Source organism: Chroicocephalus ridibundus, chromosome 5 (genome assembly GCF_963924245.1).
Source record: "Chroicocephalus ridibundus chromosome 5, bChrRid1.1, whole genome shotgun sequence".
NCBI classification, from domain to species: Eukaryota; Metazoa; Chordata; class Aves; order Charadriiformes; family Laridae; genus Chroicocephalus; species Chroicocephalus ridibundus.
Window position 1 is genome coordinate 58904885 of NC_086288.1, and position 21304 is coordinate 58926188.

The 21304-nt window shown below is 37.0% G+C and overlaps 1 protein-coding gene across 4 annotated transcripts in view; it reads right to left on the reverse strand.

Moving 5' to 3' along the window:
- Positions 1 to 903: 903 nt before the first annotated feature.
- Positions 904 to 21304, reverse strand: part of TAPT1 (transmembrane anterior posterior transformation 1) — a 49478-nt gene continuing 29077 nt past the window's right edge. For all 4 annotated transcript variants that reach the window (XM_063335461.1, XM_063335462.1, XM_063335464.1 and 1 more), the window contains 7 exons: positions 13659 to 13739; positions 12651 to 12760; positions 11030 to 11089; positions 9585 to 9653; positions 7978 to 8054; positions 4348 to 4508; positions 904 to 1728 (listed from right to left, as the gene is read on the reverse strand). In XM_063335461.1, coding sequence (XP_063191531.1) covers positions 1499 to 1728; positions 4348 to 4508; positions 7978 to 8054; positions 9585 to 9653; positions 11030 to 11089; positions 12651 to 12760; positions 13659 to 13739 — 788 coding nt within the window. In that variant the 3' untranslated portion in view covers positions 904 to 1498. The remainder of the gene's footprint in view (positions 1729 to 4347; positions 4509 to 7977; positions 8055 to 9584; positions 9654 to 11029; positions 11090 to 12650; positions 12761 to 13658; positions 13740 to 21304) is intronic.

Sequence of the window (21304 nt, forward strand, 5' to 3'; positions counted from 1 at the left end):
GAGACATAACTCTGTCCAACTGCCTCCATTTGCTATAGTGCTGTAGTCCTGCCAGTTTCAGGCATTAGCATATACATGAAACTTTTGCATGTTCATAAAGCAAACGAACTTTGGCTTTCCCACTCTGACTAATTACGAAATTAGCAAAGAGCAAATTTTGTCTTCATTTTTTCCGCATTGAAGTACTTTTATGATACCTTCCCTTGGAAAGTGAAACGGGTGCTTTACTAAATATCTAAAAGGCATCTGAAGTTAATGCTGTGTTTTAACAACAATACATGAAGAATTCATCATTAACTAAAGAGTCTCTTTTGATATAAGTGTCCAGCCTAACTTTGGAGCTCAAATTTATTCCATTCATGGTCTGAGGATTCCAAACCATCTTTCATCAATTCTCCCACAACTGCATCTCACACCAGAAATTAAGTTGCATTGTAATGCTTAAATGTTCTCTATAGATTTAGTCCATCGACTTAAATTTGGCTTAATCCAATCAATTAAAATGGATAATTCTGATTTGATTGACAGTATGAGCTTTTATAAACACATTCTCCGGCAAGTTAATACACAGATGTCGTTCTTATCAGAGTTAAACCCAAAATGCAGTGTAATATTCTTTTCTGCTGCGTTAATGCCAGACATACAGTCCCAACACAACACTTGCTTGCTGCAATTAACACTGCCTTTCCTCAACATATAGAAGTGCCTCTTTATTATTTTTCCCTACAGCAGCAAAAAAATCCTCAGCTTTTAAAAATAATTTTATAAATAATTTGCCTTGCAGGACACACAACTTAACACAACAAATGAATATGTTTCATATTTGCCCAGTTAAGCAGAACCTTCATTACTGTGATCTTTCCTTGGTGTTTAGTATTTAGATAAAATAGTATGCAGTAAGTCTTTCATTTAAAGGCAAAATTTTATTCTGATTACAAGATTTTCAAGATACATTTTGAAAAGATTTTTGTTGACAAGAATAACTATCTTGACTTACTGTTTTATGTACCAATGCTTTATGCGTTTGTTGATATAAGCACATGTTTTGAATTCTGCTTGCGGATGTTTAATAAAACAAGGTAACTGGAAAGGCAAGCTTCCGGTCAAGTTGTCACACACTTCAAGGAATATCCTTACACTGGAGGAACCTTCATGAAAAGTAGTACGTTCGGAAGCATGGTTTCATAACGCGGAACAGGATTATGCTTTTTTTTCCAGTCTATTTTCCAGAAAAGTGACACTGCAGCTCTGCCACCAGGCTAGAGACTCACGATCCATCACATTTTCCAAGAGGCAAGTTAAAGATCACTTACTTGACCTGACCAGATACCAAGCCAAGTTACTTGTAGAAAGAAATTAATATTTTTTGCCATTAATAATTTAAGTTTTTAAATAAATATTTATGTGCCTTTTTTGGCAACTGTCCATTCCGGTAGCATCTGCTGTCCCAACAGCTCAGTATCCTTAGCACATTGATTTTTTAAAAAAAAAAAAAATCTTAGTCAATTCTGTTTCCACAAATAGTAAACCTGTCTATCTCCAACAAGTCTTTCTTTGAAGACCTGTGTTTTAATTCTGAACTGTCTTGGCTTATATCTTTTTCTTCTCCATCAGGAGTTGTCAGAAATTGATCAGAATTGCTTGTTACAAGTAAAGACGGTGTGTTCTCCTTTTGATGCACGGGTTGATTGGTAACTGATGTAGATCCATTTTCATCTGTGGAAATTCCTGTTGGAACAGAAAACAAAGATAATCATTAATTTAACACAGACATACTGATGCACCTGTAACACCCGTATTCATGCAAAGCTGCCCTGAAAAAGTGTGCTGCATCAAACCAGCAGAAGCAACAGAAGAATGCTTTGTGGAAGCCAATATACCAAGCCATAACACCTCTTCTTAATTTTACCATAAGTGATTTCCTTTTCTAATTTGGTAAAAAGATAGAAAATGAATTCTACAGAAGTTCAGATAACGAGCAAGACTATAAGCAGCAGATGTTAGGACACACACTACATTCTTCTGGCTTACATACTCATTTTTGTTGGCTTAGACAAAAAATTTTTTGACAGTCATTGTGTGAATCACACAAATATTTTCTACTGAACTGAAGAAAAAGAGAAAAAGAATCTCTGTAGCAGGAACTAGATGTGCCTAAACCTCTACATATGTACAATAAACCTGGCTTCTCTAGGGATAGCTAATAAATGACTCATGCACTGCTACACACTTTAATAGCACTGGCTCCTAAAGCAGTTCTATTAGAGATGTCTGTTTTTACTCCTGCCTCTTACTTCAGTGGAATTGAACACTGGCTCCATTAACCTAAGGTATTTGTAAGTAGTATCCATGTATTTTTTTTCCACATTTTGTTAAAACATTTAAAGAATTAAAATGCACAAGCAAATGACAAGGAAATAAACTTTTCTTATTTACTATCTCCTTGTAAAGACTGAGTTATTGTTTTTAAAGGAATCTGAAACAATCTGACTAATGTGGAGAGTACGGCAGACCAGCCCAAGGGAACATGCCCCATCCCTGGAAGTTTTTAAGGCCAGGCTGGACGGGGCTCTGAGCAGCCTGGTCTAGTGGGAGGTGTCCCTGCCCATGGCAGGGGGTTGGAACTAGATGACCTTTAAGGTCCCTTCCAACCCTAACAATTCTATGATTCTATACAAATAGTTAGAAGTTCCATCCTTCAAGAGCAGAACAAAATTTTATCCTTCAAAATTTTAAACTGTTTCTGTGGACAAGGTGGAAACTCTTAGCAAATAAATTGAATTACATTATAAACTGATAGAAAGTAGACCAGATTAATTCCCTCACCATCATACTAGTAAGAGATGTGTTGAGAGACTGTATTGAAAAAAATTCCCTGATAAGTGGGACACAACGATTAATCAATATTGCAGAGCCCAGCAGTAATAATGCAGACACACAGAAGCTGGGGAAAGTAAAAACATTCTTTCACATAACTGAGGTTTCTAGTAAATGAAGAGCTGTTAAAAGGTATAAAACCCCCTGAAAACTGTTAAAAATCAAGCTTTTTCATCACCAATGGAAGTGAAGAATATTCTAAATAATATCAGCAAAAGCTTTTTGATTGCTACTTTTTAAACAAAATCTTTCAGTTTGAGGAAATAAGCACCTCTGCTGACTGACCCGTTAAAATTGCTGCGGCTTCAGCTAAAAATAGTCTTCAGGATTTATTTACTGTTAGTTTAAGGATCAGTCTAAATGAGTACAGCTTATTAAGTCTCATATCCAAGTGTAGTACTAGAATCTTTTATTAAAACTTTATCATTGTTATAGTTGTCTAATGAAAGGCAAGAGGCATTCAGACCAATTTGTATTAAATTCTTTCATGATGAAACTAAAGCAACTCTATGAATTTAAGCTATCTAAAAATAAATGTCTGCACCAAGTTTCTGCACGATTTGATTTGACACAGGTGAGACAGATTTATGACTGAAACACTGACAGCTTCTTAACTCTACTATTGCTGGCGAGACACTATGACGACTAATAAGCACCTTACATTTCAAGCTGTTCAAGTCTTTGGCAAGCAACAGAGCGAACACAATAAAAGCCTCACTGTTAAGTTCTCTAGGGCTTTCATTGAGCTCTTCACAGAGGAAGATACACAATCCAATTCAGTTGACTAGAACAATGAAGGTTTCTGTTTCCTTCTATAACTTGTCACAGCGATATAATAATGCCCCATTCCAATTATATATTAACCGCTAATGCTGAGGACCCATACAAGAAAATCATGCTGCACAGACTTGAAATGAAGCGAGTAGAGACCAGCTGAAATTCCTTTTTGGATTTCATAAAGCTTTTCATTCATGCATTCATGACAATTATAAGTAATTATATCTATTGTGTGCCATGCTTTACATTAATTTCCATAAGAAATGCACTGCTACCTTATTAAACTTCAGCACTGCCAGACATTATATGTAAATAGTTACTTATTTGTATAGTGACATGGCAGAGGAGGTTGGACTAGATGATCTTTAAAGGTCCCTTCCAACCCAAACCATTCTATGATTATGATTTTCAAACAAAAAGAGTGTGCTACTGTTCTGATGTTACTATCACCTCCAAATATCAGGGTGGGATCTTATCAGAGATGAGTATTTATAACTAAAAGATACATGAACTAAAAGCAATAAGTTCTATTACATTTACAGACTTGTGCTCACAGCTGTGATATGGTACAATTAAGGTCCACCTAGAGGGCTACTGTGCAGCTAACAATGTCCTACATCTGGTTTAATATTAAATTTAGCCTGAAAGCAATTTGCATTACAGTTGAAAACAGAACAAGGCAGTTAGGCTTACCTTGGGTAGATTTAAACATGCTTTGCTGTTTGCCAGCTGGCTTCCCTGGGGTGGCAGTCAGGACAGGATTGAATAATTTCTCCTCCATTTTTGCCTCCTTTACATATTGACACGATTTCCCCAGCAATACAATACTGTTAAGGACTTTTAGAGATATTAACCTGGAAAAAATAAAACGATTTGTTTACATATTTGCATTAGTGTATTAAAATAATTGCATACTATTCATACTGCAATTATTCATATTAAAATAATTGCATTTGGTTACTCCTGTCTTATAAGGATTAGCTACCAAATTAAATCCCTTCAATAGCAGGATCAAAAGGTAATTTCCTTTTCTGAACAATTTGTTTCAGATTCAATGCTTAAGTTTTCTATTTTTTAAATATTTTTTTTTCAGAAGGCATCTAGAGAAAAACATCAAGTTTTATCATAGTTTAACAAAAGGACTACAAGGACAGTTAAGCAGCCATCTAATACATCAAATATTTAAACACAGAACTAAAAAGGGCCCTCAACAGTGCAAGTCCAAGTTAAATACACTACTGTTAAAACTGTAGCCTTAAGTGTACCCAGCGAAGGATCACTAGTGGACCCTGACCCACAAGAAAGCAAATATATCTAGCTTTCACTAATTACAGACTCATCATAAAAAGACAGTCCACAAAACTCAACAAATCCAACGAGGCAGCACTGCACTACCATCATAGCACAGTCCAGTTGATGGCAGATCCCTTTTCCATTATCACTAATTTGCAGAACAAACTTCAGCAGATCACTGAAGTCCCTTTTATACCTGTGCTCTCATCTGAAGAACAGGAAGGTCCCATCTACCATCAAGTGCTTTTAGATCTACAACTCAAATGAGCTTTGTAAAATCCAAGTTCCATTACTAGTATTACACAACATGCAGACCAATGTCTACTCTAGAGGTGAAAGCAGAGGTGAAGCAGGTGAAGGCTCACTACAGAATAACAAGGAAACAGTGATCTATCCTCTGTAGGATGAATATAAATATTCTCCACGCAAATCAACCTATGTTACAAAAGTGAACCAAATGCAGACTCTAAAATCATTCTCTATTCTCTGAAAATTTTTTTATTATGTACCTCACTAACCGACTAAAAGAAGACAAATTGAACATTCACAAATTAAAATCCATGAATGGGTCTAACTGCTTAATCGTAAAGTGACCCAAGCACACTTCAGCAGCAGCTTCACTCTCTCTCACTGCATTAATGTAATCAGAACTCGTCAAGCAGAAAAATAAAGTACTCCACACTTTTAAGGGAATTTTATACAATACATTTACTTGTAGATGAAATTTAGAGAAATGGAAGAATGAGCAGAGCAGACTGCTTTCAGTACTCAGAAAAAACTGACATTTTAGTATCCAAGCAACCACAAAGAAGTTACCATTTTATACAAGTTGAAAGCCATTATTCTCTACAGTTTCATTAGGTTATCAGGATAGATTTTGTTTCCGAGAGTTGAGAAGCTCTCCTCCATTTTTAATAAATTTTAGAGGGTTTTTTCTCCTACACTTTTTATGTAACATGCTTTTGTTCTGGGAGAGTAGGTGTTTACAGCATGACCTGACTCCGATTTAATGAGATCAGAAGTTGAAAAGGCCATAAATCAACACTTTACTGTATCAGTTCCAGTTTCTCATGGAAAATTATGCAAGAGTTTCTAGCGATTCTCCTTTATTCTTTTCTGCCAGTCCACCCCAGGCTCAAATTTCTAACAACAATGTAAGTTTGCAGTTGTTCAAACTCCTAGAAAAAGAAAACTCAGGTTTTATATGCTGGGCAGGACTATTTAATAGTATAACTTACAGTATCACAGTTGTTAACTATCAGTACAAAATAATGTCCTCCACATTACAGTCTCAATCCTTTGCCCAGTTAACTGTTTCAGATTTATCCCACTGTTTCTCACATATCTATGCTATACTAAGATGATGAAAAGCTGAAATTTATGTTCAGAACACAAATTACTTGAAAGATGCAAGAGGTAAGTTAGCTCCAGATCTGAGATCATGGCAGAAGTAAAAATCTTGTTCTCACTTTTCAATAAGGACAAAATCAACCAAAATACATTTACTCTTGTGACCTATGCCATCAAAAAGCAGCATTTAATCCTTCATGTTAATTACATTACTTCTTCCTGCCCTCGTTCCTCCAAGCCACAGAGACAGAGAAAAATCCAGGACTGGGCTGCAGCAGTGGAATGGCAGTAGTAGGGAAATATTGCATATATTGGGAGAAAAGAAAATCCACTGAGTAGAATCAAGGTACTGAACTTGGTATACCACAGCTGGAATGTGATGATCAGGGACTAGTGCTTTCAGTTATACAGAGCTGGCTTTAGGGAGAACATGGGCACAGCATGTGGTACGCTGGGGAAGAAATCAAAGTATGATGCAGAGGAATACGGCCAATATTTTAATATTTCACCTATATGCAATACCTCAAAGTCATAGTTATTTGACACTAAAGAGATGTGTCTCTACACTAATGTGCACTAGACACGTTAGACCAAGTTCTACTTTTTTTTGCAGATCTAGGTCAGATTAGAGAGAAGAGCCGATCCGTTTATTAAAAATGTGTGGTAATCCCATTCTTTTCATAAGGTACTGTAAAACAACAGCCTCCTCTCTTCCAGTGTACCTGCCGAACCACTGCCCCTGTCTTTTACTTCCCAAGTCTTTCTGCCTTCAGCTACAAATACAACTTGGTGGGGCATTAGAAGAGATACTCTCACAATACTGTAGGTGGTTTCTCTGTGCTGCTGTGATTTGAATCACTTAATTCTTTACGATCAATTTTAGAAGGACTCCAATATCAATTAGTACTGAGAGACAACAAACACCGACACAGTTCAGTATGCAGCTTTCCTAGAAACAAGTCATGCCCATACAGTCTACAGCAAGTGTCTCAAGACAGGCAAACTAGATGGGATTTAAAATACAACTAAACTGATCTCAGAAGTGTATATCAACTGGTGAGAAATTAAGGATAACACAAGTATAAACTGACCCGGCAGTGAAGGAATACTTGTAAACTATGGGTTTTGGAAGACAAATTGCCATAAGACACGATATTCCTTAACTAAGATTATTTACTGACACCCCCCGTCCCCTTCCCAGAAAGGCAAGGGGGGTGCATTTACTTTTTTTTTCATATAGCAGTTTCCTAACACAGACACCTTGCATTTAACTACCAGAGAGGAGAATTCACGATCTGCCCAGAGCACTTACACTGCTTATTTTTGTTGGCATACTGAATCTTTCGTTCTTTTCACAGAAAGTTTCATTCCTTAGAATTCAGTTTCCCCTTTTATGCACATGTATGGTGCTTGTCTGTCATAAATTATTTCAATAATTTTTCCATTATTTTATTTTCATTAGTGAAGTTACTTATTGAGGACTATAATCCCCCAATGCAGTTACAGTACTTAGGGACCAATCTGCACTTTCAATTTCAGTTTATGAGCATAAGTGTTTTACATTTTTATTCTACTAAATGTAAACACAGTTTATGTTCATACCTAATAGTATCAACGGAAGCTTTTTTCAAATCTGATCAAATAATGGTAAATACTTTTCAATTGTGTACGTTTACTTACCCACAGTAGAACAGCACAACACAAACATAAGCTAAGATTCCTTGTACTTTTATTGAGCTCGTTACAACTCTGATGAGCTGTTTTAAGGATAAAAGTTCAACAGTTAAAACATACAGCACACAATTATTAATAGAATATTTTAACAGATGTTTCTTATTTGGTAAATTCAAGACGAAAGTAGAAACATTTGGTTTAATAGAAATTTATTCTAATGTTCCCCTTGGTAGCGCTAGCTGTTCAAGATTTTGAGTTGAGTAAGTATAATAGCACCTAGTTGCAACTCTGTCAGAACTATAGTCTGATAGTGTTTCCTTCACCACTAACTTCCAAGTAGAGTAACAAGTGAAAAAACCCTCCCCAAAAGCCAAGGTCTGGAAGATGAGTTAACAATTTTTGAGGAAAATGTCAAGAGATGCTGATGCAGTAAAACAGAATCAGTGTTTTGCACTATGCTAACATTTTTAATATAAAATTGCTCTGCGGACTAGGCGTATGAAACCCAAGTTTCAGTAACAGATCATCCTGAAATCTCAGTTTTACTTCAGTATTTCACAGCTAGGGTTCCAAGGCAGCAAAGAACTTCAGTTTGTTTTACACCTATTAGTATCCAGGATAACATATCAGAACACAATTAACTTGAAAAATGCATTTCAATCGAATTCTCACTGGATGTATTTTACTTAGTTATAAAAGAAATCATGATTACAACAGTTGTTTTGGTTTTTTGTGGGTTTTTTTATTTGTTTGTTTGGTTTTTTAAATCCTTAATAAAAACTAGGCAAAGCCTGTCAATAGTATTTTTCCCCATCTCTATAGGAGAACATTACATTTAAAAGTTAATTCATACTGATATTCTTCCAGGAAAATTATGATTTAGCATCTTTGCTGACAAAGCAAGGACACATTCCCAGTATTACTGGGAATAATTACTGGGATAACTACTGCTTGTCTACATGCATATTTATTGAAAATTAGAGCAGCTATTTACAGAAAACATTCTGCAACAGTTAATTCAGAACCGACAACATGTGGACACAATTACAATAATGAAGTGATTCACTTTATAGCAGCACGTCCATGTAACAGGGTCAACTATTTCAGAATCATGTATTCTGCAACAGCTCAGAAGCTCAGTGCCCCATATAAAAGAAAACTGAGTCATTAAGCATACCATCACAGGGACAACCACAAGGACTCCTATAAAAAAAACCTAAAAAAACTAGTACACTACTGCTAACCTTCTGGCAACCAGCTGCTTTGACTATTCTGAATGAATGAATAGGATAATTGCCAAAAGGAATAAATGCCTAATAAGCACAGATGTAGTTTCATTCCACTGTTACAGTTCAAGTGCTTATAAATTCTATAAAATTAATCTATATTCGATGTTCTATGAAAGGCTGATAAACAGTAACACACTCATGAAGTCATAATTAGTATATGATATAGGTTATACCGAATGCTAACTCAACCTTGCAGTAACATTTCATTTACTGAAGGTGATCATTTCATCCTCAAAACATCAAAATGAGCTAGCTATCTCACAGGTGTATATTCTCAAAGTGAGATCTTATTGAGAGAAAACTGATAGGAAAAATACAACTTACTAAAACAGCCAGCGGAAGAGGAATGAAACCCATTCTTCTTGAAACCGAATCACTATAGTCTGTATATGCCTAGAAAAAAAGAGGAAGAATAATGAGCTATTTATGCAAAGGAATGAGCTTATTTTAGTTTGGCACACCCTCCAGATAAGAATCAATCTCTGCTAACAAACACTGTACTGGTATAAAGTGTACCTATTCACATTTTGAAATTCAAATGCAGATAGCTGAACTCTCAGAAAAAAATGTAATACTACCATGATCAGCAAGATTAGCTTCCGTGCTCTAAATCAAGAGTAACTGGAGTATAATACAAATCTCTAAATCGAGAGCAATTAGGACACTGAATCCAAACGCGGTATGGTATTTCATCAGTACATTATTACTAGCTCAGAGACCTTTTGGTATTAATTTGACTTTGTTCCTCAAATATTGTACAGAAAAATCCATAACAGGGATAAAAGAACAATTATCCATTATACTAGCAATTTTAAATCATTCTAAAACATCTATAATTAGCCTCAGTAGAACTGTATTAAAATAATATTGAAAATATGTTTACACTTGGACTCTCAAAACACAACTACCCCGCATGACAGCTTTCATGCAGTATTGAACGTCATGCCAAAGTTAGGTCACTCATTTTACACAGAGGACCCTTAGGAAAAGTAATGGAGTCTTCAGAACTAATAAACAATTCTATTTAATTAACAAATTATTAAATAATTAATTGTAACTGAAGGTGTCTAACTTCTTTATGAAGTATAACTACTTCATTCCTAGCAATAGCTATTAAACAAGCCCAAGGAAACTACGTAAGTTATAATAAAGTTCATTTAATAGTTAGAGCACTCATCCAGAGCACTCACTAACAGGTAAGCGACTCATTCAGGAAAGGTGTACTGTAAATAGTCTTCCAAAAAACAGTACCAATGAAAAACACAAGCAGTCTGTGTGTTCCATAAATACCCATGCCACAACAGTAACATGCACGGTACGAACATCCCTATACATCTGTGCATGCCGTCTGTGAAGAAATAATATAAATTCCTAATGAACACTGTATTTTGATCCAATATAGTTAAAATAAAGCGAAAAGAACAGTAATTTAAAATTATCTCATCTTGTTAAAAGCTTAGTTACTTCCCTTACATCTCAAAAATGTCAAAGTTGTTATAACCGTCCCCTGACTGTAAGTGTATTTGGAAGAGGCTTCTCAACAATATAATTAATAAAGCCTGAACTGACATGAAAAACAGAATAAAAACAAGACTATAAATCACAAGGAAATATTCCTGTTATTTCTTATTAAAAAAAAGCAGAGTAGAATTTCAGTGCTGTAGGAGTGTAACAGTTCTGTATTTATTTCTTTACGTATTTGTTCCAATATCCCCCCCATAACAATTATGTTAGTTAAGACAAGAATACGCCTTTATTTTCAGGCTTACATTTTTCTGTCGACTGCTAACAAGGTCAAATGCAAGACTGGCTCTGTATTCACTGTAGACCTGGAAAAAATCCAGCACATTTGATGCGTGATTAATTTTTTATCATACTTTATAGAAGCAACAGAGATATTAATAAAATATTTCTGTAAAAAATATTATAAACACTTATGCACAGGCTGAAGGACTCACAGTCTGGTTTTCTGATGTCTAATTGCACCTTTCAACAGATGAGTCTATATTTCTGTGATGAAGTAACTTGTGTATATATACAACAAACAACATCCTAAAAGCATTTACTGAATTTGAGGATCATCAGAAATAAAAAGTAAGAGAAAGCGTGTTTACTTTTTCCTGCATTTCATAATTTCTTTTAAGCTACATGAAAGGTAGCGCTGGGATCAAACTAAGCAAAAGAAAAAGCCTACTTTATGCCAAGCAAGTGTTTCCATGAAAAAAGCAAATTGTATCTGAGAATGAATAAAGCTTTTATTTCCTCTGAAACAGTCCTGCATATTAAGACAGAAAAGCACCTATTTTAAGGACAAGTGCCAGGGCAATCTGCACTGCAGGTGTTCAAAACTTCTGAAAAAGTTTCATAACCTAGCAACTGTAAATCTTTAGAACTTCATACAAAAAACACAAAGTTTGTTAAATAAACCTTGCAAAATCATCATCCTACTACCCCCCACCTTCCAGCTGTTTCAGCACACTGAAGCATGCTACATTTTTGGCTATCGTGACTTCATTACTGCTCCTTTTCACACTCTCTATGTACAAGTAGGGCATGCATAAATGCCTCTGGCATAAGGCATAAGTACATCTATTAAACTTGTTTCCACACCACACAACGTAGTTACTTTAGAGATGATGAAAATAATAGCACTTCCAAGTTCTGATCTCATTTCCTGAAAAGTGGTTTTATTAGTGAAAAAATGCTGACTCATCTCTTCGCAAATTTACCAAGTGCATTTGAATTCACGCAACATGCAAGACAAATAGCCAATGCATCATGCCACACCCCACAAAAAGTAACCTCATCTACTACTTTAAAAGAAGGACTGCATAATATATGTGGCCTAAGAAATTTCAGGAGTGGGAAACCAGCAGATAACCCACTTCATATTAGTGCTCCAGGGACACTGGGAAAATATACCCCTGATTTCAGACTCCAGGCTTTAACACACATGCAAGAACAGAGATTCAATACCCTCACAATACCTGTTTTTCCTAAAGCCTGAATTTTAACCTACAATCCATTCTGGCAGGAAAAGGCACAAGCTCTGTCTAGGCTGCAGAACAAGTAATTGTCTGTCAGTTCAACGAGTGATCACTTCACCAAATGATCTGCCAGTTATGTGAATTGTAGTTATTATGTGAATTGTTATACAGCACTTTCAATAATTTATGCATCTGAACTACTAATTTAGAAGCAGAGGTGTTATAAAGATCCTCAGAAGTATGTTGTATCAGGAAATTACCAAGCTTTCTCAAATGATATCCTATATATGGAAATAGCACTGTTTACATTTCTGCACTGGAATAAAATTTAATATTTAAAAACATATTAGCAAAATAAACAACGACTTAAAATAGGACTCAACATTTTAAACAGGATACCTACATCTGCTGTGATGTCATTGAATTTTGTTATAAAGGCATGTTTCACAATATCCACTGCAATTTCTGAAGCAACCACCATGCAAACATCCGGGAATAACACCCAAAGATGATCTGAAGGTCAGGAAGAAACAAGTTAAGCCATTTAATTTGACTCCCGTATACAAATCAAAAATTGTGACAATTTTGCTCAACAGTCAAAAATCCTCAAGAGCCTGAAGAGTCTGTAACCTTACATCACCAGTCCGCAAGTAGTGTGCAAGTTCTCACTTATTCCATTGCTGTTCTAGAAACTTATCAGTACTATACAATCACACCACAATTACAATCAGGTTCTAAAACCTCTATTTCGTAAAGCTTCACCTCTACTACAAAGACAATCGTTGCACATACTAGACAGTACATATTCAGGATTATGAGAAATAGCCAGAGCACCTACCTGCAGTTTTAGGTGCTTAAGGTAAAATTTAGTTAAGACTTGTAACATTCAAGCAAAATACACCACACAGATCAGGGCTCAAAATGATTAAAACAATGTTTCAATAAAATAAAATAAAATTAAAATTTTACTCAGTATTTATTCAATATGGTATTAAAATCCTAAATATAATCAATATTAAATTATGAATGGAAGTTTTTACATAATCAATCTTCTATCAAATTTCAATCTCACTAGCGACAGAAAATAAAATTCTCTAGGGGATTCTTCATCCTCAATGTACTCCAAGGAAAGGGAAGTGCTGCAGAGAAATCATTCAAGACACTGCTTAAAACATAACTATGCATATTGGTAGCATAACAGCATATACTTCTAGCAGAAAGGATAGAGTCACAATTACAAGAAAACCAGAAACAGAAAAATGAGAATCTAAAGTATTTGACAAATTAAGATTCCTCAATTGAATGTCCTGGGTGCCCTCATCTTTCAGATTGCAGAAAGAAGCAAGGGCTACAGCTGTTGATAGCACAGAATTTGTCATTTCGTGTTTCATTTTTCTACTAGTTTACTCACCTGGATTCCATGAGAACTGTTCCATATTTCTTAGACATACAATTAGCAGCAGTACGTAATTGGTGAACCTCTCTTTTATATCTAGTTAAGAAAAAAAAAAAAGTAAGCTGTCAACTCCAAAGAAACATTAATTTGCATACATAGATATCTACTCATTCTGTGGTTCTATTATTTATTAAGTCTTGGATTAGTCAACCTTTTCCACAAATCATTTGATCGGATTTGAGGGGAGGGGACGTTGGGAACCTCACCATGGACAGGAGCTCTGCAGTATGCTGTGGCCCGACTGGAGCTCTGCCTGATCCTGCACCAATTCAGGGTTCCCAGCATCAGAAGGGGCGTTAAGTTGTGACTTGCTATCACCTTTTCTAATACGCTAATAAAACAGACATCTTGATAAAGTTTGTGCATTTCTTGCAGGATTCAAAAAGAACCAGCACCTCCTGGTGCAAAAATGGAGACAATACACCTGTCTGTCATTTCAAGTTACTAGCAGGGCAAATGTCATTTTCTATAGATCACAGATATCCTAACTGCTATATACTGGGGGGAAGAGCGGGGAGTGAAAGTCTTTCAATACAACTATTACACCTTATTTACAAGGTTACGACCAGTCTTACACATTGCCACCTTAAAAGGGAACAGCAGGATACATCATCTCAGTTATCAAAACCATAAGAACTATAACACAAAATGAATCTGACTTGAGATGGAGTCTTATGACTTGCCCTCCCAGATAAGGCATGGTCTTTTTGTCTAATTTGGTACTCTATCTCAAGAAACAACGCATACATCTTGCTTCAGGAAGCATGACTTTTAACAACTAAAAAACCTCCCTGAAATTACATTATTGAAAAATGGGGTAAAACCTAAAACATAACGTTCTTTCTGTATAAGTCATCTCCAAATCCAAAGCGTTCATTTCCTTAAACACCTTGAATATTCTGTGGGGTTCTACCTACTGATTTTAGTCAAAATTAAAAAAAAAAAAAAAAGGAGAAAGGAAAATGTTCAGAAGAACAGTTAAGGATCAAGCTGGCCAAAACCAGATTTAACTTTGTGTCAGCAGCTTCCATTGTCTCTGACTACAAACCAACAACAATGTTCATTGCTGTAGTTATGGTATGCTAGTATATCAACATCCCCCATTTTAAAAAAGAGGTTTCGAAATACTGGCAAGCCTGAGGGAAGGGAGCAAAAAGAAAAGAACAACTCCTCCACGAGAAGAGAACGAAATCACACAGAATTCAAGATGTATGAGATTGCATGCATACAAGTAAAAATGCACGTTTTGGGGTACATAAACTCATCTCAGTATGTGCTGGGGAAGGGTCAGAGGAAGCACAAGTTTCCAAAACAGAACAAATGGCATATGCATGGGGGAAGAAACAAGGAAATCCTTCAGTAAAATAAATTTAAATACCAGAAAAAAACAGGACATAGGTGAAGTCCTATCCCTAATTTCTTGGTTTCCTGCTGGTAATGCTCCAAGAAATCAGGATGTTCTTCTATGCTTCTTTATTTACCAAATACTGCCCATATCACCAGAACACAGTATTTTCTAGTTATGAGATATCACTTGGCACTGTCACCAATGGATCAATGCGCAGTCTAGTATTCCTTAATCTATATTCTCTATCACACCTATTAGCAACTTGAAAGTAATCACTGAGTTTTCAGACTTTTGCCGAAAAATCTCACACTGCATACTTCCACACTGACATGATACATCATTGATCAGCATAAGACAACACCAATATCCCATCTTCAGGGCTTCATATCCAAGGGACATCTGTACAGATAGAAACTTTCAAGTTGGATGCAAGGACCTTAATTCAGGCCTAAACTAAACTAAAGTACGTCTCAAGCCAATCCTTCAGACGTTTATTACCTGCTCAGTATACGTTAGCTCACCCGTTGACAGGATTAAATTGAGAAGGGACATCTTTGGCCCTAAATTTCCTCTTATGCTGTAATAATAACCATTTTCCCCCCCACTAATTTCTGAGATCGGATGACAGGCTGACACCTATTTTTCTCCTCTGCTTATTTTCCTGTTCTTACTGGCCTCCTTTCTCATCTGTCATCTCTGCTGCCACTGCTGTTCAAGGCTGCTCAGAGTGAGGAATGAGTGCAGCTGCTCTTCTTCATCCTCACCCCTCGCATCAGCCAATTGGCAGAGATGCACGCAGGGAGAAAGGGCTTCAACAGTAAACCCGAACGGTTCAGAAATTCATCTCATTTCTCACCCTCAAGGACAAGGGCAAAAAAAGGCTTCAGGATATCCAAAACAATCAATGGTAATCACTCCTAAATCCCAATTAAAACTTCGGAATACAAAACATGCACTGATAATGTTCAGCATTTACAATGAATTTATTTGATGTTGTATATGTATTTTTTTTTTAAACAGGTGAGGGGGATTTCCTATACCATGTCTTGCCACTTCTTAGATGATGTGGTGAACTAAAGAACAAATGAGGCTACATCCCTAGATTCACTTACAGACATCATGCTCTTAAAGAAGAACAAAGGGAAAATAAACTACTGTATGTGTCAATCTGGGGAAACAGTGACAAGTCACCAGTGTTAGTGTTCAGGTATAGAGATTGCAAGTACTGTCAAAAGGAAATGTCTTTATTCTGCTTTAGCATGATGAAAAGTAAAGTGGGAAGAAAAAGAGATTTCCATTCTTCCTTATTCACCACGACAATCCTTAATAACAATGACATCAGCTGCTTCAACTCAGTTTCAAACATATCCCACAAAGTGTTGGTGATAAGCATATCATAAACTGTTTTTCTGTTAGAGTGCAGTATAGCTTTAATAACTCTTTCCATTATAGGACAGGGTTAAATGACAGCCAAAACAATAGGCTGGGGACATTTTAAACAGCCTTCAGCTACCTCCACAAGCACATGATTAAGAAGTTTACTTTCTCACTGTTTATACTCCTAAGTGTTGAAGAACTGACATCTACCACTAATTCAGATATACTTATCATAGAATCATAGAATGTGTTGTGTAGGAAGGGACCCTTAAAGGTCATCTAGTCCAACCCCCCTGCAGTGAGCAGGGACATCTTCAACTAGACTAGATTGCTCAGAGCATCATCAAGCCTGGCCTTGAATGTCTCCAGGGATGGGGTCTCCACCACCTCTCTGGGCAACCTGTGCCACTGTCTCACCACCCTCATCATAAAGAACTTCTTCCTAATGTCTAATCTAAACCGACCCTGCTCTGGTTTAAAACCATTGCCCCTCGTCCTATCGCTACATGCCCTTGCAAACAGCCCCTCCCCAGCTTTCTTGTAGGCCCCCTTCAGGTACTGGAAGGCTGCTATAAGGTCTCCCCGGAGCCTTCTCTTCTCCAGGCTGAAGAACCCTGACTCTCTCAGCCTGTCATCACAGGAGAGGTCCTCCAGCCCTTTCATCATCTTCATGGCCCTCCTCTGGACCCACTCCAATAGGTCCATGTCCTTCTTGTGATGAGGATTCCAGAGCTGGATACAGTACTCCAGGTAGGGTCTCACGAGAGCAGAGCAGAGGGGCGGAATCACCTCCCTTGACCTGCTGGCCACACTTCCTTTGATGCAGCCCAGGGTGCGATTGGCCTTCTGGGCTGCAAGCGCACACTCTTGGCTCATGTCCAGCTTCTCATCCACCAGTACCACCAAGTCCTTTTCCGCAGGGCTACTCTCTATCATGTCATCCCCCAGCCTGTATTGACAATGAGGATTGTCCCGACCCAAGTGTAGGACCTTGCACTTAGCCTTGTTAAACTTCATAAGGTTTGCTTGGGCCCACCTCTCTAGCTCATCCAGGTCTCTCTGGATAACATCCCATCCCTCTGACCTGTCAACTGCACCACTCAGCTTGGCGTTGTTGGCAAGCTTGCTGAGGGTGCACTTGATCCCTTGACTGGTCTCCTGTGAGCACACACCATGCATAGATTGCATTCTAATACAGTGCTTAAACTCTACTCTTAATAGAGTTTGCCCTGAGGCCTGGCCCCATATCATACTATGTACTCCCCACATACACACTCTTCAGACTGTTTTGAAAAATTACAATTACGCCACTGAATTTGCTTGTGCTGCCATGCATCCACTGGTGGTGCAAGTGACTACATGTGACTAAATCTTTTCAGTGTCCTTTAAAATATGTATTTCAGTATATTGAAAAGGGAAAGGAAGAATCAGACCTTCCAAGACGCAGTTCATCAGAATTTAGTGGTGATGTGTCAAAATTTAACCACAATATACCTTTTTCCACAAAGGTAAGTCATGCATGCCTATTAGGGTTGTCATATTAATAGAGGTGGTAAACAAAGCCAGTAATGCGCATACTGCCATAAATGCAAGAGGAAGAAAAGCAAGGTGCACTTTTTTCCCCCATTGGTTCTGTGAAGTAAAGCCCCCAAAAAAGGACTGCACATAGCCAAATCAGATTTGAAATACTGTCACCCCACTTACATCAACCGTGCCACTCTAATTGGAATGGAATTCTATGCACATATTAATAACACATTCTGCCCTTCTATAAATTGTTCTGGAAAACGGAGACATTCAGTTTAAAGGATTGACAGTAAGAGTGACCCGAAGTTAAACTGTCAATGTGTCAGAGATTATCATCACTTTTAAAAAACATGAACAAGACCACAGAAATTGATGTGATTGGAAATAAAGGGTGTTCCTAGGACAGCACTTGCATCTAGTATGGACTAGTGTAATTACTTAGCCAACATCCCAAACAACTGATTACTGAGCTCATTCAGGAAGGAGCTGAACTCTGAAGAACTTAGGTACTTTGCAGTGGTAACCAACAAGAAGGGCAGTTAGGTCCCAGGAACAGAGATTTAAAAGCGGCATGGCACTTCTCCTCTTATGGGTAGAAAACAGTCTTTAGAACACCTAGTTATTTCCTTCCAGATTCCCTTACGCATCATGCAGGAATCCTTAATTGGGAAGGAAAAAAAATTTTGATCACTTTAATGCCACTGTTTCTATGTGTAGATCAAAAGCTACTAAAATATAGTATGTAAGAAATGAAACAAGATCTTTTGATTTACATCTCAGCAAATCCTAAATAGCTCTAGCGACAACTACCTCTTAACATGTGACCAGAGCACAAGGATCAAAGCCTGAACAAGGAATCATCAAGGAGGCACTGATCTATCTTAAATGTGCTCCTGCCCCCAAATCCCTCATCCTTAAAATGAATAACTAGATTACAATAATGGTATTAAAAAAACAAACCAACACTAAAGCCACATGAGAAAGCAGTTTGAATTCCAGAGACCAAACGCAAAAATGAAGGCTGTTCAATATTTTGATCAAAGCCAAAGAGACTGATAAATCGGAAACAAAGCAGGAAGAACAGAATTAAGAAAAAAGAAAATTAAAACAGTACAAAGGAAAACACTGAAGTTCCTAAGGCTTCAGAATAAATATGTTAAATTTTTGAGATGGGAGGTTTAAAAAAAAAAACCAAGGAATAATATGGCCAAACAGACAAGCAAAGCAAATAACATAACGCACTGCACCTAATGTACTTCATATGAAGTGCAATTGTGTTTTGTGAAAAATTTAGTTTAGAGCACAGCTTGAAATTAAAAAAAGACACTTAAAAGCATAAAGGAAAGCAGCATGCTGGGCTTTCAATAATGATGAAAGAGCTTCTCTTTATAATTTTAGTCTCTGTTCACTAATCCTGAACCCTACAAAATTAGCTTACAGATATCTACTTCAAAACCAGAATATACTATTTAAATTTAGGGAAATATTTCTTCCTGCTACAACAAAATAAGGTTTTATGTCTTATGTGTAAAAGTCTTTTCCAATGGCCACAGTGTTTAGATTGCCTGAGTGTACGTAAATTTCCTAGTAAAAGTCAGGGTGACAATGTGAAAGTAGTTTTGCTGCAGCTGACAAGTCAAAGCTGCAGAAGCAGATATGGTTGAAATCACAGATTCTGCAGCTGCAATCTCAAGCAGCTATACAAACCCCAAGATCTTTGTTGACCTCCTGCACCCAAAAGATAACACATTTGGTTTTATTAGATAACTGTGTAACCAATGTATATCTCATGGTCTGTTCAGTTAGGTTTTACGTAGATGATTCATAGTTCTTTTAGTCCTGAAGCTTTAATGAATTAGCTGTTACAGCAGAATTTTTAATGGCCATATAAAGGTGAGAAGGACCACTGATTCCACTGACACTAAGTCCAGAACTGGAAATACTGGGAAAAATAGTACAGTCCACATCAACTTGCTACCCACAAGCCAGTGCTGAGCACAATGCAAAGTGAAAATGATTTCACGATTTCCAGATCTAAACTGGTAGCCTGGTGGCACTTCATATCCTGGTGTCTTACTACATAGGGTCTTCAGTACCATGCTGAGCTGTGCAAGGTATTTCACTGTACAATATAGGACATGTCGTAGAAAGTATAACTGAAACATTCATTTCTGTTTCCAAGCTTCTATTCAAAAGATTACTTGCTTTTGAATTCTATTTGTAGGAAGCTGTCTTGACCACAATGTCTACTCTTGAGGTCACGGATATCTAATTTTTCTGCTAGTTCACATTTTTCTTTTGATTAACATGCTAAACAAGAAGGGAGTTTCACCTATTCCTGACAAGTTCCTCAGATGCCTCTCTGAGACTGACCTTATTTTTTTTCACCCCAAGATTTAGTTTATTTAGCTTCTGTGTACTAATCAGTACCTTTTCACCAAATTTAAACCATACGTTTGAGACAACAGTAATAACTTTGAGCAGAACCCCAGAACAGGTGGGGCAAGGGGGCATCCATTCAGTCTAAGCTTAATCAGCTACTGTTGCCATTGTTGCCCTACAGGAGAGACTGCAGATCTGAGAAAATAGCTGCAAGAACCTGAGAGGAAGGTGGGAAATATATGGGGGAACCTATATTTAGTGCTTTATTTTAGCGGTCTAGTTCAAGCCACGCATGCAGTTCAAGCATAGGACGCACAAGGCTAACTGGAAGGCTCAGTTCCAGCAGTAGGATATAGCACTGGCACAGCATGTACGCTATGTTGGCAACGCAAGATGCAACACCGTTTCAGCTGCAGAAAATAAAACATTTAAAGGATAACAAAGCTATCAGAATACATGAACTGAAGCAATACTGATCCATCCTTACTGAAGCTGAGATGCAGTAAATCTGTTCAAGTTCAAAAGAGGTGAAAATGTCTCCTAAAAACCTAAGTTATTTACCTATGAGAAAAAAAACACTGCTATTTATAACCATACCTAGAAGTGGTTACCGGAAAACCTGTTTGAAGGGAATAAATTAGCTTGTTTTGTGCACTCTTCTATATATATACTCACCTGTTTCCATCCCCATATGGTATAACGAATGGCATCACTTCTTCCACCAAGTGATAAAGGGAGACCTGATATTGCTATTACAGGTCTTCAATAATAATGTCTAGCAATAAAATATTGATATACGTTTCTTCTGGCATACTACTGCAGGTGCTTTTTATGGAGGAAATTACCAGCCATTTCTAATAGCAGTCCCTCATTTATTTCAACATTTAAATCAAGAAAGAGGCCTGGCCTTTCAGTAGAACTGGATGCATGCTTATAACTATTTCCTGCGAGTACTGTGATTAAAGAG